The 18,410-nt window shown below is 37.0% G+C and overlaps 2 protein-coding genes across 12 annotated transcripts in view; one reads left to right on the top strand and one right to left on the bottom strand.

Moving 5' to 3' along the window:
* Nucleotides 1-7: 7 nt before the first annotated feature.
* LOC139935431 (transmembrane protein with metallophosphoesterase domain-like) lies at nucleotides 8-6,844 on the top strand. Of its 2 annotated transcripts, none has more exons than XM_071930036.1 (6): nucleotides 8-146; nucleotides 1,031-1,776; nucleotides 2,120-2,230; nucleotides 2,592-2,766; nucleotides 3,368-3,501; nucleotides 4,138-6,844. In XM_071930036.1, the coding sequence occupies exons 2-6, from the start codon at nucleotides 1,053-1,055 to the stop codon at nucleotides 4,326-4,328; spliced, it is 1,335 nt and encodes a 444-aa protein (XP_071786137.1). In that variant the 5' UTR covers nucleotides 8-146; nucleotides 1,031-1,052; the 3' UTR covers nucleotides 4,329-6,844. The 2 variants fall into 2 exon arrangements, with proteins under 2 accessions (XP_071786137.1, XP_071786138.1); XM_071930037.1 differs by having other exon boundaries at nucleotides 14-146; nucleotides 1,042-1,776.
* LOC139935429 (CMP-N-acetylneuraminate-beta-1,4-galactoside alpha-2,3-sialyltransferase-like) overlaps nucleotides 4,362-18,410 on the bottom strand; it is a 51,604-nt gene continuing 37,555 nt past the window's right edge. For 3 of the 10 annotated variants that reach the window (XM_071930027.1, XM_071930026.1, XM_071930028.1), the window contains 8 exons: nucleotides 17,831-17,950; nucleotides 16,254-16,331; nucleotides 14,800-14,894; nucleotides 14,179-14,242; nucleotides 13,736-13,831; nucleotides 11,510-11,696; nucleotides 11,027-11,170; nucleotides 6,994-10,157 (listed from right to left, as the gene is read on the bottom strand). In XM_071930027.1, the coding sequence (XP_071786128.1) occupies nucleotides 9,912-10,157; nucleotides 11,027-11,170; nucleotides 11,510-11,696; nucleotides 13,736-13,831; nucleotides 14,179-14,242; nucleotides 14,800-14,894; nucleotides 16,254-16,331; nucleotides 17,831-17,950 (1,030 nt within the window). In that variant the 3' untranslated portion in view covers nucleotides 6,994-9,911. Of the gene's footprint in view, nucleotides 10,158-11,026; nucleotides 11,171-11,509; nucleotides 11,697-13,735; nucleotides 13,832-14,178; nucleotides 14,243-14,799; nucleotides 14,895-16,253; nucleotides 16,332-17,830; nucleotides 17,951-18,410 lie in introns of all 10 variants that reach the window. The other 7 variants (XM_071930030.1, XM_071930031.1, XM_071930033.1 and 4 more) reach the window with 7 other exon arrangements.

The raw sequence follows: 18,410 nt of genomic DNA, 5'->3' as shown, positions 1-18,410 counted from the left end.
TTGTCATCGAAGCGCGTGATCATCAGTTTTTGATCAGCCGGTCCGGAACTATGTTCAATCATTGATTTTGAAAGGACTGACCGTTTGCAGATTGACTCAACTGTTTCTCCAGGCTTTTGTGTTACCTTCCTTCCGCCGTGATACAGGTAAGACAATTTTGATTATCTTTCAGGATAATACTTTGCAAATATCGAAGGCGGAAATTGCATCATTTGATCATTCCTCCTTGTTGTTGTTGTGTACATGGAATGGATGGAGGTAGACCGGTGTGGTGTCAAGGGGGCGGGGTGTGGGGTGGAGATGATGGGGGGGGGCATGGAGGCTAGCTTGTACACCATGGAGGTAGAATTGTTTTTGAACCCACTATCATGTTCATTTTTGCGCCGTATGTTTGTAATAGAGATTTCTAAAATAAGAAAGATTTCCATATCCTGCAACCACTTCCTTGTTGTTCAATAAGCCCATTCGCTATTGGTATTGCAGCTGCGCATGTCCGTTACTGCTGACAACGCAATTTGTTTATCTCCCGTGACCTTTTGACAATACCCGGGTTTATTGTCAAAAGGTCACGGGAGATAAACAAATTGCGTTGTCAGCAGTAGCGGACATGCGCAGCTGCAATAGCGAATAGGCTTATTGTTAGTTCACCATGCATTTTTTCACTAGTTTTTTACCATCCTAATCACATGTGGGGTTCTTGTAGAATGTGATGTGAGTAAAACTATTTAGATACTAATTTTATTATTTCATATGAAAATAGAATGAAAAAGTGGTGACAGGATTACAAATATATGTTCGAGTAACATGCCTGTGATATGTTTTCACAGGACTCGGGGAAGTACTGAGTATACAGTGCTAACACACATCGGTGTGTGGGTAAAAACCAAAATTAATATATATGTTCCTATAATACATTTTCGGATGATGAGATAAAAACGACCTCTCTGTTTGTTTGAATCGTTTGTACTTGTCGTAGCTAGGCAACTGTAGTTATGTGATGCTTTTTTTCTCCTTTTATATTTTTATGTAGATTGAACAAAGGAGACGTCAAGATGACTTCACCGTTGGTCTCCGTTAAGTTATATTTCATTGTGATAGTGGCTTGTAGCTTCTTCACCCTGAGCCATCTCCAGTCCGGTGGTGCCGTTGGATTAAACACAAAATCCCCAATGAGGGCGCTGAAACTTCTTATGGTCATCTTACCCATGTCGTTTTTCCTGTCTTACTTTCTGGCATGGAAAATGCTCATCATCACCCCTAGGGAGAAGCTCCAGCAAGAAAGCCCCAAATGGGAACAGGGTTATTTTCTCTTTAAAGTTTGGACGTTGCTTTTGTTTGTTCTACTTTTATTTGCACACCTGAGCTTTCCTTACATGTTAAGCATGGGAACAGTGGTTGAGGTAAGCCCAGTGCCTTACATCTTATTCGCGTCACTAGGGACATCTATGATATTAGGTGGTGTTTTGATCAAGATGAAAGTCTTAGAAGTTTTTATGTCTTGTCTACTCTCCGGGTTTCGATGGAGATGGTTGGAGTGTAACTGGTATCTCATCCGTGGTGCTCTGGTCGCTGTCATTGTCTCTTGTCTAGCGACTGTGTCGATGATGAACGCTGCTGCTGGTCCAGTGGTCAAGGAAGTCCAGGTACCAGTCAGGAAACTACCGTTGTCCATGAATGGCATGAAAGTCGTTCAACTATCGGACATTCACATCGGACCAACTGTCGGACGGAAACAACTTCAGCAGGCTGTGGCTACAACAAACTCTTTAAAACCAGGTAAATACAATGATACAACCTAAGATTCTTCCCTTTAAGCACGAAAAAAGCAGGTGAACAGTTACAACAATGGTAACTACATGTAGTGTTTTGGCTGGTAACCTCTTTGTAAAAGTAACCTTTTGCTAAAGCAAAGATTTTCAGTGCTTGGCAAACTTTTGTGGTTAGCAACTTGATGAAACTGGGCTTATAAATCTATGCAGTGTGTCTAGTTATGTCATGTGTCATGTTTCCAACAATCAGGAATACTAATTTCTCATAAACCTACAAGACATCAGACTAAACTTACACCCTAAGTTGCAGTTGGTGGAAAATCAATTTTATGTTCCATTTTTGTTTGTAGATATCGTTGTGATCACTGGTGACCTTGTGGACTCGACTGTAGAGCATTTAACGGATGCAGTGGCACCACTGTCACAGCTAATAGCTAGATATGGAGTCTTCTACGTTACTGGTAGGTTTGCTTATCAATAGTGACCATTATTCCAAAGGAATCTTAGTGCCATGTCACAAGAGGCAATTTTCAGGCAACCAGTTCCATCTCCAAGAAGAAATGCATTTAACATTTCATATCAATATTTTTTGTGGATTTATATTTACCAAAAGTGTTCAAGTGCCGGGTAAAAATTGTTTCTATGAAAGTGCTTAGCTACAAGATATGTTGTATAGCAGATATTCAAGCCCTGCATGAAAATTTGTCTTTAAAAAGTCCCGTAGAAAGTTTCCAAAGTCTCGAAACAATTCTATCTTTTTCAAACTCAAACTTAAACAGCCCCCTCTATTGTTGATTCCCTTATTCTCTGTACTCCTTGCAGGAAACCATGAATACTACACCCATGACGTCAAGAACTGGATTGAGCATTTACAGTCACTAGGCATCACCTGTCTGTCTAACAAGAATGTAAAGATCGTAGACCCAGCGAGGGCGCAAGACTGGTTTTATATTGCAGGGACGCATGACATTGAAGCAAAGCGGGTCATGATGGATGAGTAAGAACACTGTAGACTTTATTTTTCTTTAAAGCAAATGACGCTAAGGGTAGATTAATCCAAACTGCACCTTAAAAATTAAAGAAGTTCTAGAGCAGATGACTTACACACACCATTACAAACAAATGGTCAAAAGCACATAACACATAGAATGCACAGAATGGTAGAATAAGATAAAGAGAAAAAAAGATATGTCTGCCCTGCCAACAGAGAACTAAAAGATACAATTACAAATACTTGTAGGCTTAATCAACCCTGCTGGCATATGAATGTTTGGATCTTTTCAGTAGACATATGCCCAAAACCCTACCTATGTAAAGAGTGTTCTAACTGGCAAGGCAACAATAGATGAAAGACAAACAAAAGACGCACCGAGCAGGATTGGTAACCTGCAGTCTAGCTCATATCTGGGTATTAGTAGCGAGTACCACTGACAAGGGGGCAATCTGATTGGTGTACTATAGTGGTTTCATCTCAAATGGGTTCTCATAGTACATGTACAATGATTAAGACCACTTTTCTGAGAGTCCTTTGCGATCAATTAGTAAAGTCAATAAATTAAAACTAATTATTACACAAATTATCTTGTTTTGGCCTACAGGGAAGATCATTTTAATCTGGATGTCGCCCTTGAAGACACCGATAGTGAGCATGCTGTGATCTTATTGGCTCATCAGCCAAAGGCAGCGAGACTAGCCATCCAATCACAATATGACATCAGCCTGATCCTATCAGGTGAGTAGAAATCGCGTCTGCATCGCGAAGGCCTCTTGGTCTTTGGGGCAAGCAGATTGGAAGGATGACACATGAGTGTGGACTGGTTAATAGCAAAGTATACCTTTGGTTGTTGAAACCCTTCTATCATTTTACATGTGGATAAACACATTCAATTTGACCTGAGAACATTTCATATCAAAAGTTGGTGACATTTTTGAGATCTTGCCAAAAATCCAGAGCGGTTATGTCTACCCAGGAAGAATATTCTATAATTGGAATACACAATCTGAGAAATGTTTCATGCATCCTTACAAGGGTTAATGAGGTGCTGCAGCACAATCAGCAGCCACTGTCAGAAACACAGGAGCACATTCCTTATCTTAGCAATAAGTGTACCTGGGTTCTTTCCCTTGCATTACACAACACAAGGGACCTCAGGCTTTATGTCTCATAACAACGCCCAGCAAGTGTCTTGCTGAATGTCAAAACCAGGACTCTAACCCACACTCGGGGGATCACAAACAACAGAGCTCGAGTCCAATGCACTTGACTGCTCAGCCATGACACGCCACTTCACTTTGGATTTAAACAAAGAAAACACAAGATACTGTGAGGAAGACAGTAACCCTATAATTGTTTGTTTTCTTGTTGTAGGTCACACACATGGTGGGCAGTTCTACCCAGCTAACATATTAAGCTACTTGGCAAGCCCATACTTTGCTGGTATTTACCAACCAAAGGATGGATCTTACGTCTATGTATCATCAGGATCATGGTATAACGGACCACCCTTAAGATTGTTCTCTCGGTCTGAAATCACTTTGCTAACTTTGCTGTCTACATGAGAATGTTATAAGGTTGGGGGCAGGGTGAGGTTGAAGACGGGGCAGGTTGAAGTGCAAGGGTGAATAAGGGGCAAGGGAGATTAGGGGGCAATTGAAGGTCAGTTTAGTTGATTCTCTGGAATCGGCATGCTGCATTTTAAGCTAACCAAAGCCCCCTCAGGATCTCTACCAACATGTCCCAACTCCTGCAGGCCCAGTATTTGGTTCTTGTAACTTGTACAAGCTTCACCTCAGGGAAATGTAAACTTCTAACTAGGAACATTTCAAGGGAGCACCAAGGCAATGACTAGTGGTTTGGAGACCATTATCTCTATTGACCCATTATAAGAGTAGGTCTTACAATTAACTTCTGCAACAACAAAAATTCTTAAATCCAGCTGAAACAAAGTAATATTTTATGTTTTCTTTGTGTTTATTGTAACTGGTTAGATTGAGTAGGGTTAGAGATACATTTGCAATTTCTTGCTTTTTTAGCACTTTTTAAAATGTTCCCTAGTTTTAAGTTTTTAAAATATTCCTTTGTGATTTGAGTGGGGGAAAACAACAAAAGGGGGAAATTGTTTTTTAGTGGTTAGCTTTCAAAGGTATAATACAGGATTGGTAAAGCTGGCAATTGTTTTTAGTAGTTAGCTTTCAAAGGTATAATACATGATTGGTAGAGCTGACAATTGTTTTTTAGTGGTTAGCTTTCAAAGGTATAATACATGATTGGTAAAGCTGACAATTGTTTTTAGTGGTTAGCTTTCAAAGGTATAATACATGATTGGTAGAGCTGACAATTGTTTTTTAGTGGTTAGCTTTCAAAGGTATAATACATGATTGGTAAAGCTGACAATTGTTTCCCACAGTGTTCATGTGATCAGCCAAATACACGAAATAACAAACCAGTACCAAATTGGCTTTCACCGTTGTGGGAGTCAAGTGAAAAATGTTAAAAGCATATTTTTTTGTAAACACATTGCCATAAATGTGCTTGTATTTACCAAATCAGCTTTTGCATTTTGTTTTTTAGGTTTTCTGATGCACTTTTCTAATTCAATTTCATTGTGGAGGGAAATATTTAACTGAAACAAAGACAAATTATTTTGACTTAATAATCAGTAAGCTTTCAGTTTTTTATTTTAAACCTCACCAATCCTATAAAACACCTTTAATGTTTATTCGGGGGCTCTTTTTTCATAATACATTACTATTAAATTATTCATCACTATTGTAAAGAATTATTCATGGAGTTGAAAAAAAGACCTGGGTTGAAGACTATTGATGGAGAAGGCGTAGGAAGTTGACAAACAGAATCCACCAGAGGATAGTAACTTTAAAGAAACAATTGTGTGTGCGCTTAAATAATTAATGATGATTTTGGAATTGTTATGCAGTGTAGTTTTTAGTTGCTGGACATAAATGACGGATCTACCCAGGGTTATTTATTTATTTATTGTGTAGAAAATAAATGTGTGCGTTTGGACGCTTGGTGAAAAAGAGGACTCACCCAAAGATGTAAACTTTACAGAAGTTTTAGTGTGTGATTGAATATGCAATGATGCTTTTTATAATTGTTTTTCAAATGTTATTTATAGTAAATGTGATTGTAAATGCTTGCAATGTTTTTTTTTAATGTGTGTCTGTTTATGAAATGATCAAAATTTAAATTGCACTTTTGTAAATTTTTGGCCCATGAGAATAGGATAGCATTTTGAAAACACAAAATGGGTGAGAGTAAATGGTCAGACAGTAGGAGGGTTGACTGTGCACAGTGTAGATGCATCCAACGCATGATATCATATTGCTGGCTGGCATAGTTTAAAGGAAGGTTTAAACAAATATTACAGAACTGGTTTTTGCTAACAAAACAGTTGCTGTCAATGTAAGCACTTTATGTAATCCTCCATATACATGATCTGACAAACCTGTAGATGTTTGAGACTGATCGACCATCTGGGTCACGAGAAAATGGGGAAAAACCGATTACACATTTTGCATCATTAGACCGTGTAAGTTTGATGTAAATCTGTGATCTTCACAGTTTTATTTTCTTATCAATTCTGTAACGTTTCTTTAAGCCATATTTATATATATAACAAAAATTCCAAGATGATTATTGATTTTATAATACCTTGCAGCGAATTGCAGTGAGTTTATCTTGTTTGAATACCAACGTAAACCACTGTTTGTAATGTTCTTAACAAAGACAAGTAAACTTTGTTGTTTTGTATATAAAAGATTTATTATTTAACATCAAAGATGCCTGTAACAAACAATCTTAACAAAACATGGGAATTTCACAATTAAAACTTGAAATTTTGAACAAAAACGCAGATTCTTAACCGTAATAATGGTTTACCTTGACATCTAAATTATGTATATAATCTATTTTCTTTTGCCGATACTTTTGCTTATATTTGGTTATATGTAGATGAACCAATTACTGTTGTTAAAATGTGAGAGTAAATCAGGAAATTGTTTTGTTTTGAATGAATTGAATAAAAAGTGACTACAGCAATCCCATAGAACAGGAAGATCGCTAAGCACAGTTTGGTGTTTCTGTCCGAGCTGTGTATTCAGAGAGTTGTGACATAGAGGGACCAGTTTCTTTGGTCTAGTGGTTGCTGGACGCCATTTGGGGTCCAATCCTAGCACAACTCCAAATGTGCAGTCGAGTCTGGCACCCTCTGTGAGCAAATTTTTTTTTTTTTTCACTTTCTGAAAAAATGTTTTTTTACCACAAGTTGTCACAACTTGGGAAAACATCTCAACTTCAGAACGTCTTGGTTTTGATTCCCACGCGAATTCCCCCCCCCCCCCAATCAGAGCGCACTGAGTAACAACATTGTTTATACATGTCCCTGTAAAACTTAATAGGCAAAAAAATAAATAAAATTCAGCGCCCATCTACTTCAGGTCTTAAAACAAGGAAAACCGAATAGTAACTACTGTTGAACAACTAAATGTACCAAAGCATGCAAAAACAAACTAATAATTCCTGCCTTATAACTCTATAATGTACTAAAACTGGATAAAACCAAACTATTAATTACTGTCCTAACAATGTATAAACTCAAGTTGAACAAAATTATATATATATATGTTCATGGCTGCTCTTTGTTTGGACACATCTATATGGCTCAGTAATGACGTCTACTGTTTTTGTTTAGTATTGGCACTTCATAAAACTCTGCTCAAGTACAACCCTTAAAGTGTTGAACATAAATTCCTACATCATGTCAACTTAACAAGACTGTATTCAAACAAAGCTGATAAAGAAAATGGAATCCACCACAACCCATAATTGGGTAGTTTCTTATTCATGGAAATGTAGACAATAGAATGAGTAGGATTTGAACCTCTGTATGGTGGAGATACTTACACATCGGGTAAAAGAACTACCAAGTAATGTACTCTTTCGGTGGTAGTGGGCTTCACTCTAGCACTCACAGAAAAGTTACTGAACCACATTGGCGATAAAAGTCTGTAACAATATGAGGGCACCAACAAACATAACTTTACAAAAATCACTTCATTATAAAAAATGTTTTATACAATTTTGTACGGACTGTTTCATTGCACATTGATTTTTTTATTTCAAAAAAACAAAAACGGATTTGACATTTTTCTTTGTAATTCTTCTTCCCCTAAATGGGTAAAGCATTTCCGACAAGTTTCCAAGCCCTAACTTAGAGCAATATACATACACACAAAAAGTGAAAGAAACTTTGTAAAGTATTCATAATAAAACAATTTTATAGAACAACAAATCCAAAATTAAGAGCATAAATTTGAAAAACTAATCATGGCAAGTCTGAAAATATTTACTCTGTCTGTATATTTACACTTTCTACTCTACACTTTCAACGTGTTTTAATTTTTGATTAGATTATTTGTTTATACATTACTGTGATTTACAAGACCTCAGTTAATTGAATACAAAAATCTTTGGGGAAATTTTCAAAGGATCTTTGCACATTTTCCTTGAAGAATGACTCTAAAATGATAAACAAGCAAACCACAACATAAAAAAAGTCAAAAATCTTATACACTTAGGAAAAGTCCTACAACCCTTCCACCCTTTTTGATAGTCAATGAGCAAACTTGACTACTATCGATTTAAAAATACAACGTCCTTTTAAAATTCTTTCTTCAAAAGACACAAATTAATTTTAACATCTGTCTCACACCAAGAAAGATGGCTAGCTATATGCTTGGAAAACCCCAAAGTTTGTTTACTTAGCTGAAAAGAGGTAACAGCTAAAATACCATTTCAGTGCAACTGGTACCTTGTTACTCCTTTGCTTAGCGGATTGAATTTAGTAAGTAATATTAGGCCAAGCAATGTCATACACCCTCATTTTCAAGGGTAAGATCCCCCTGATTATCACATAGTTTTTAAATAGCAACTTGTGTATAGAGCTGTTATAAAATAAAATTTACCATATATTTCCAAAAGGCAGCAACTTTTGTTAAAACAATATTTCAAAAAAAGAAAGGAAAAAACACACTTCAACTCAGTGTAAAAGAACACTGGTGTGGTGGGTTCGAATCCCATCCAAATTTGTTTAGATGATCTTTTGGTCAAGAGAATTTGGCAAACTCCAACAAGTGGATATAAACACAAGGTGGCAAAAGCAAATCTCTCTCATACAAACATTGGTTTAACGTCTAAAGAATTGTACAAAATCAAGAATAGATGTAGTCATTGTGAAATCAGCAGTTAGCTTGGTGGATTCAAACCCACAACCTTGTAATTGCAAGTCCAGCCGTCGATTTCACCAAACTCTTTCTAACTTAGGATTTATCTTAGGATGAGTTGACGAAGGCGTTAGGACTTATTGAACCATCCTAATTTATGACCGGTTACTCATCCTAACTCGAGACAGGATTTAATCCTAGCGTTTTGTGAAATCTGCTGCTGCAGTCTAAGAGCTGGACCACAGTAACCTATTTGTTCACCTTGTACACAGTGCTTATTACACCCCGCTGTAATGGTAAAAAATACAATATTATTTATCCTCAATGCAAACATCATATTCATTAAAAGTATTCTTGGTCCTTAATCCTGATGGATGGTCCACCCATCCACAGTCGTTCTACGTCCAGATGCAACTTGGTTTCCCAAGGCGCAATGTTTCCCAACCTCCTTTCTTCTTTATAAGATTCATCGTTGGCACATTAACCAGAGAAACAACATTCCATAGACCATTTACAAAAAGTTGGTAGTCCTTTTTATATATTTTATTTCTTTGCCCCAACCGTACCGTAAGAGAAGCAGAAATGTTATTAACACATATTGAGTAAGCGGCAAGTTAGGAATCTTTGGCTTTGTGTCATCTTCATCGGTGACAGAAAAACCTGTATGCAGCCAGGCTAACATTGATAACGTCAAATAGGTGGTCCACTGACAACATATTAAGCGAAGCTTGTATGCTTGCTCCAGTTACTGCATTGCTGAACTAATGCCATCAAGGTGGAATGTTCAAATGGTGGGAGGGCAAGTCTTAAACGATTGTTGAGTCTTGTACAGAAGAGAGGGTTATTGCATAACACATCCGACTATAGTGGGTTATAACGAGTCAACGATCCCCATTATCGCTATGACCTCAATAACCCCCCTGTAAGGTCCTGAATCACTCCTTGGTCCACTAATTGGTACAGCATTCTCTGCTCTTTGTCTACACTGTGAGTCCATGAGCGTTTAATCTCACTCATCTTCAGTTTATCATAGTAGTGTAACGGGGAGTTGGGTCGACTGGTATCATACCCGAAGCCTGCTACCGCCACCTCATCACAGAAACGTAACGCTAACATGATGGCCACACAACCAGATGTTGGTACATTCTGTGTACAGAGAAAGGAGAGTTCTGTTATATGGCAGAAAAATCACAACAAGAATCATGACACTTTCTCATAAGACACAGTACGTGGCTGGTACATGTAGTTATCATACAAAAGAACCCACTATTTACCAAAGAAATTCTCTAAATACTAATAAACGTTGAGAAAACAGAGCCCACAATGCACTGCTGTGGAAAAGCAAGAATAAGAAATTGAATTGAGCCACATAGGAATATACACACAATCACACAACAAGTAAGCATACAATCACACAACAAGTAAGCATACAATCACACAACAAGTAAGCATACAATCACACAACAAGTAAGCATACAATCACACAACAAGTAAGCATACAATCACACAACAAGTAAGCATACAATCACACAACAAGTAAGCATACAATCACACAACAAGTAAGCATACAATCACACAACAAGTAAGCATACAATCACACAACAAGTAAGCATACAATCACACAACAAGTAAGCATACAATCACACAACAAGTAAGCATACAATCACACAACAAGTAAGCATACAATCACACAACAAGTAAGCATACCTTGAAGAAATTGAATTGAGCTACATAGGAATATACACACAATCACACAACAAGTAAGCATACAATCACACAACAAGTAAGCATACCTTGAAATTTAAAACTACAACAAAAATGTTTTCTTTATTTTTTTATATAAATTTGGGCTGAACAAAGAAGATTGGAAAAGAGCAAGATGTAAACCGATGACCTACAGATTAACGTGTCGGCACTCTAACAACTGAGCCATTTAGCCCTAAAGTTGGCAATCTCCCTTTTTTTGTTTTTTGTCTTCTATACAAAAAGCACTCACAGAGTCTGTCTATCCTTACCTTGCCAAGTTTGCCTTCACTAACTGGCAATCCGATAATGTCAAATCCAGCCTCTCGTAAAATGGACGGATTGAGGATACGGAAATCCTCAGGCTTCTTTGGTACAGACGTAGCAATCTTTTTCCAGAAACCTTTATTACTTGCCTTTATGAGACAAAGAAGAAAAATAATACAATTAAAGAATAAAGCTTTCTACTCTTGGTAACATTTTGCATGGAGTTGACCAACCACTTGAACTTATTCAACAGCATGAGTTGGGTATTGTGGCGGAACTGTGTACGGAATTTACGGATTACATTTGTGTACTGAGTAGATGCATTATTGTTAGCAACATCTTCAGCATCGGTTGTACTGTGTAGATGCATTATTGTTAGCAACATCTTCAGCATCGGTTGTACATGAAGTTATAGCTGCCATTTTAGATAAAACCATAGACTTGCACAGGTCTCTTCCTAATTGCCCTAACCTCCTGAGCATCCTTACCATTTTCTTGCCCTGGGAAACGGTCTGAAGCCATGTGAGATCCAGTGGCTTAAACACCATTAGTAGGAGAAGCCAGTCTCCTGTGAATTGCTCCGATTTGGTAAACGCACTCTCCGGGTAACACATCCGCATTGTTGTTTTTGTACCGACATCTTTTTCAAAACCTTTCGTCGGTGCATCATTTATTCTACATACATAAGCAAAGAGAATTAATCGTTAAATGAATCAATCAATGAATCAATAGATAAATTTTATGAGATGACAAATGTATCAGACAAATAGATCATTACACGGTCGACCATTGCTGAATAGGAAGGAGTGGCCACAAACCTCAGTACTTGATTGGCTACAGTTGAAGTCAATAACCTACAATTATCACACACTGTACATTCATTCTTTGAAACTAGTAAACCATCCTTGTGTCAAACACAATTCGTGCAACTTTGGGCTACAACATTTTTTTTGGAAATATCTATTTCATAGATCATCAAATGCAGAGATGGGACTCTACATCATGACTGAAGTAATTTGTTTTTATTTCTTTGTTAACAGAACTTAGGAAAGTACAGAGCATGTTAATGTAAGGTAAAGTAAGGTTAATTTTATTAGCAAACACATACGGTTGGATTCGTTATAAAAAAATACATTAAAACTTAAGTGCTTAATACACATCGTTGTAAACAAATATCCTTGATGCAAAACTAAAATCTAGTAAGTTGAATTCAGTAAATTTAGCTTGAAATCTGTCTTCTGCCAGTTTTAAAAAGAAAGAAAAAAGAGACCACTTTTTTTCTACCAGTGCAGGTAACTGTTTGCAACACAAGCATGTTTACTGAGCGATGTGTGAATTGGAATGCTTTTGAAGATCTGTAAGGAGTGAAGTGACCGGTGTGTTGATGCAAAGAGATAAAAGCTTTTTAAACCAATTGATGAACGCTCACTGTCACATTAAGTACAGTAGAGAGGCCCTGGATGTATTGAAGGATAAAAACATTGATAAACTTAAAACCATGGAATATCATTCAAAATTCATGGTCAGCAGACAGATGTTCCCTGCCATTGAACCTCAGCTTGAGTGTCAGCTTGCAGGAAAAACAAAAGACATCCAGGAATAAATTTTCTTTCAAATTGACACGATGTGAAGATCAATGAGTCATAGATTCTACTTAATAAAACAACTTTCAGGATGATTACACAGGCTCACTTAGCTACATCCGTTGCTATGACAACATATGGTACTGTCAAAGAGTGGATTACGTTGGGCCATGTCTTGGGAGTTGGGTGAGCATCCTTAATATCTGACAATATAGTCCCACTGCGGTAAAGTATCCTAGCTCAGCTGTGTGTTAAGACGTCTTGATTGCTGGTTGAGTATTAGTTTTTGTTGCAAGGTAGATGAAAGAGACTCTTGCACAACAAATTGCACAACGAATTAGCACACCGCAAAACACCTACATCCTACGCCCCAACACAATCTGAGCCATTTTGAGAACACTCATTCCAGTACAATCATCACCAAGACATGGCTAATGTTGTCCATTCTGTTTTACAATTTTTGTTTTCAGTAAAAGTACCTTTAAAAATTAGTTCAAAATAAAATTCACTTTTGTTTTAGAGATGCAGATTATGTTGGAATCATCAAAAATTACTGGATTCAGGACATGAGTCAAGCGACCTTTACGTTGACCTTATTAGTCCAGTGGAAGTAGGTCACATCTTGCAGCCGTTTTGTTAACAATTGTAGGTCTAAGCCACTTGCAACCCGCTATGATCTCTAAAGGGTTATAAGAATGAACAATCGGTTCTTGTAACCTGAAATAATATTGAAAGATGATCTGAAGGAGGGAAAAGTAACTACAGAGCCAACACTCACTGCCGCTCAATTCAAGGAAAGGTAGTAATATTATTCATTCCAATAACACAGCATTGGTAAGGCGCACTTTTCTTTACACCATTCAAAGGCTCTGGTCTAGAAGAAGTTAAGTAAAAGTATTGTCAAATTGTTTGGAAAGCAGGTATGAACGAGTGTGTTTTAAGTTTCTGCTGGAAGAGAGTGATGTTGTGCATTTGTTTTAGGTCTTTAGGAAGTGACTTCCAGAGTCTTGGTGCTATGTTGGAAAATGCCCCGCCCCTGTAACTGGCGAGTTCCAGGAACATAAAAGGGAAGGAAAGAGGGTGATTTGGGGCAGACAGATTGAAAAGGGCTGGGTTTAGAGTTGAACTCACCTTATAACGACATCAAAGTTGTCAATAACTTGGCCTACAGCTGTATCCTTTATGACACCACCGTTGCCTACTATGACACACCGTGTACAGGGTTTGCTGAAATACAACAATTACACAAAAATAAATAGTTGAAATAATTATTTGAAAATGGCATGCCAAGCAAATGAGGTGAGTAATAGCACCAACATTAGAGCTGCATCTACTGAAAATCAATAGTACTTTTCATCTTTATGTTACTAATTATTGATGGCCTTATCGTTATGCACCTCAAACGAAAGTTTATAATTCTTGGACAACAGAAAACAAAGTTATTTGAACAATACTTTTTCAAATGACAAATGATCATCGTTTTTAGGTACATTATATATTTTGAGCTCTTTGTGCTTGGGTCACAGGAATCTCAACCTGTTAAACTTTCAACATCTGTTTCGAATTCCACCTACCTTTTTGAAACTAAAGGTAAACTTGTATTGCCAACAACGTCCAGCGTCTCTTTAACTAGAGTTGCTGTGAACAAAAGAAAATTCAAAAATTGGATGTAAAATCAACTTATGAAACAATTGATTAATCTGTCTTGTGGCCACTTTATTAGCCACGTTTTCCAATTACAGGATTCAGAAACCAACAATTATAGCGTGGCTGCTTGGGTGTAAAATGGATGTCTAAAAATGTTGGGGACATTTGCAGCAAATAGTGATGCTTTGACAGTTTGAGACTTTTTCTCTAAACGTCTGAGACTAGGATCCAAATTAAAAAAGGAATGATGATTTGATGTCATTTTACACCTTTTGGTAACCCCTGGAGTTGACGAGTTTAATGAGCTCAAGGGAACTGCACACTTGGTGCTAGCAAAGTATATATAAAAAAAACAGGATTTATTTAAATCAGGAAATAAAAGCTTATCATCTTCACCATGCATAAAATAAAACTTCTGAATTCAGATAAAAGTCGGAAATGTCTCATACTCCCCAAAACATCCAACACTTCTCTGAAATACTGGCATCTTCAATCCAAACATTTGACTAAACTGCATAAAGTGCATAGCATTTCCAAATTCACCTTACCTGATTTTTGAACACCAAATGGAAAAGGCAAATCTAAGATGTGGGGCTCACTCTCGAAACCTTCCGTTAAAAATGGAGGTATACTGATATTAAATCTGGAAAATTAAAAAGGAAAAGAAACAGGACATTTGTAAATAACTTCTTGCAAATAAGACCGAGAAAATAGAACCTAAAACTGTGAAGTCCTAGATATCATACAGGCTGTCTTCATTGCCAATAGCCTTACTCTGCCATGGCCGATTGGTTAAGAGCAATGGGCTAAAGCTCTAGTGTTTCTGATCAGCAGAGTATGGGCTCAAAGTCCAGTAATTGGAACACACAAAGCTGGTATCTTTTTCCCATAACCACATTATTCAAAGTGGAATTATTCTCAAACGAATACCTTTTATTAATTTGCTTTCTTTTTTTTTTTTACTGCGTAGCGCCTTCTGAATTTAATTCAGGCTTATATACAATGTGTTATAAATCACTGCTAGAGGTCAGCAATTGGACTCCTGCCATTAAGTGCAAACAGTTTATATGTTCAATCAGTGTTCTCTAAACAATTCTCAACTGTTTACGTTCAGACCAGAATGACTCCTTCTTGGGCCTTCCATTTCAGAATTAGTGGTTTCTTTCTACCCTGGGTTTTGCTGTCAATGAAAATCCACTGAGTCAAGCTTATAAACGAGTGGCGAAACAAATTTTAAAAAACCACAATAGTTTTAATTCAAAAACTTGACTCAATGGTAAACACTTTCATTAGTACATGTAGATGTTATAATGCATTTCCAGTAGTTTTGCAATGCAAAGACACAGGTTATCCTACACAACACCAACTCAGGCTTTGACATAGTTTTTGAGAAATAGGTAATTTCTCACAAAAAATTTGAGTCTGAGAAAGACTTCTGGATTTTGTGTAACAAGGGTGTTTTTTTCCTTCATTATTTTCTTGCAACTTCGATGACCAATTGAGCGTAAATTTGTACAGATTTGTTAATTTACGCATATAGGTTGGGATACACCAAGTACTGGTCTTTAACAATTACAAAACATATGTCCAGTGCCTTTAAAAGCTGATCTATCTCAAGCTACATGGTAAGACCCTGATGAGAGAAAAACACCTAGACCCAATAAAAAACACCTGTTACATGTACGTAGAGGCTAAACATCACTTATGCACAGACAGAAAAAATAAACAGTTGGCTAAGCAAGCACCTGAGTTCATAACAATTCTGAAGTGGAAAATGGAACTAAGGCTACATCTGATGAAAGGTGAAGTCCAAAATTAGCATACTGCACACCACTTGAGGAAAAAGGGAATTGGGGACGCCAGTGAAAGAGATGGAGTTCGGGCAAGTTGCAAAAGCACTGATGCAATATAACTTGATAGCCTCTATCTAGAAATTAAAGCATTTTAGAGCACAAACAGTCACAACACAAAAGACTTCATCCCAAAAACATTTACCACTTACTTTTGACCGTAAAGGTTGATCATCCTATTGCGCGATCTATTTGCTGTGCATGTTACATTGGGCGATGCGAGTGCAGAACTGCAAAACAAAAAATTATATTCAAAATTGGTATACAAAATTTAAAAAACATGACAAATATTTAATAAACATCTGTTGCATTGGTGTACCAATGCCACTAGGGATGCAAATAATATTTATTTCTTTATTTAATCACACATCGGTGTTAAGGATTTACAAACAATTCCATATATCGTTCCTTTTTACTTTTTTTTAAATGAGGTCATGTGCGAATTAACAGTTATGGCTAGATTTGCGCATCATCTTCCATTGAACCACATCTTTAAAGGCAGTGGACACTATTGGTATTTACTCACAATAATTAGTAGCCAAAAATCTTACTTGGTTAAGAGTAATAGGAAGAGGTTGATAGTATAAAACATTGTGAGAATCGGCTCCCTCTAAAGTGACGTAGTTTTCGAGAAAGAAGTTATTTTCCACAAATTTGATTTCGAGACCTCATCATTAGATTTTGAGGTCTCGAAATCAAGCATCTGAAAGCACACAACTTCGTGTGACAAGGGTGTTTTTCTTTCATAGTTATCTTGCAACTTCAATGACCAATTGAGCTTCACAGGTTTGTTATTGTATGCATATGTTGAGATACACCAAGTCAGAAGGCTGGTTCTTGACAATTATCAATAGTGTCCAGTTCCTTTAACAACACCCTTAGCTATAGGCGTTTGCTGTAGCTGTAGCCATCAATTTGAATATCGTCTAAAAAAACAAGGTAGGGATTCCCATGTGAAATGAGTGAATTTGAGTGAATTTATGTTATGGATGATTGTTTTGTGGAATCAAGCGAGGGAGCCCTGGGAGGGTATTTGTTCTTTTTATCCATCTTGCACATCTTTATTAAACAACAGTTAATGATTACAAATAAACAAACACACAAGAATTAGAACTGTAAAGAAAAATATTATAAGCATTGGTTATAAAATGTGAATCAAATTAAATTTAGTATTGCTGTTAGTAAAATTACTTAGTAGTTAGTTTCTTGCAGGTATCATGCCAAAACAAAACCCAAATAGCCTTCTTACAGGTCTTGTTAGTGTTAAAACTCGACAGACATTTAAGGTAAATCTTGTTAGTTCGAAGAACAAACGAAAAAGGGTTTATTGTTTTAACATTCACATGCAACCACATATCAGGGACTTGTCAACTCTCCACTACTGTTTGCAAGTTTTGCCTAGTTAGCAAAAAAAATGCATCCATTTGTGATTTCATCTGACATTTAGTAACTTGACGATGACTCTCTGTCTGTTCCTTAGGATCCATACATAAATTATTAATAATAATTTCTAAAGCATTTTATACCAAAAAAATTTTTTAGGAGAGGAGCGGATGAAATATTGGTTTTTCTTATGTACAAATTGTTTTTGTTCAAAACATGTTGCTTGTACTTTTGTTCAACAAGTTAGCATCTTTTTCAAGAAAACACAGATTTGATTTGGCTTTAAAATAAAGACAAATAAATAACAACAATATGTTTTTCCTCTTTGGTGCATTTAAGAACTTACCTCCTATCCAGAACATTCTGAACCTTTTGCGATAATTTAGTCTTACGAGCAAACAGAGGAGCAGTCTTGTCTACGTTGCTAGCGTTAGTTTCCTGACTACCCTTATTGCCAGTGTAGCTGCTTGTCAGTGCAAGGGGGGTCGGAGAGAAACAGTTGGGGGTAGGGGAAACAGTGCACATCAAACCAAGAGAAGGGTTAAACCAAAATATCAAATTAATCACACGTGCTAGGGGTAAGGGTGGGGTAGGAGGGCAATTGGGGCGAGGGAAACTAGTTAAAAAGGGATGTTAGGGTTGGGAGAGGGGTCAGGGTGGAGAGGGCAGTTTGGATGGGTAGGGCAATAGGGAAGGAATTGGGGGTGGAGAGGACATTAAGGGAGAGACTAAGGGTGGGAATGGGAGCCAGGGTGGGTTAAGGGATGGGGAAGGCAGAGGTTCATCTCACAATAACACAATCTTATTGATTATTAAGCCAACCTCAGAAAGGGGATGTTTTTGTCATATTCACAGAGGTGATGATACCTTTGTATAATTTACATTGAAGTACAGCTTCTTTTTTGTTTCTCTGAAAATTAAGTCTT

The sequence above is a fragment of the Asterias amurensis genome, chromosome 3 (genome assembly GCF_032118995.1).
Source record: "Asterias amurensis chromosome 3, ASM3211899v1".
Taxonomy (NCBI): domain Eukaryota; kingdom Metazoa; phylum Echinodermata; class Asteroidea; order Forcipulatida; family Asteriidae; genus Asterias; species Asterias amurensis.
The sequence above is the reverse complement of the archived record's forward strand: the minus strand, read 5'-3'. Positions and strand labels throughout refer to the sequence as shown.

What these genes read in the sequence shown, in the direction of transcription:
- LOC139935431 (XM_071930036.1), top strand. Translation starts at nt 1,053, where the DNA reads ATGACTTCACCGTTGGTCTCCGTTAAGTTATATTTCATTGTGATAGTG. An exon ending in AACAAACTCTTTAAAACCAG is followed by an intron (nt 1,777 to 2,119) that starts GTAAATACAATG and finishes TTTTGTTTGTAG; the next exon opens with ATATCGTTGTGATCACTGGT. An exon ending in TGGAGTCTTCTACGTTACTG is followed by an intron (nt 2,231 to 2,591) that starts GTAGGTTTGCTT and finishes TACTCCTTGCAG; the next exon opens with GAAACCATGAATACTACACC.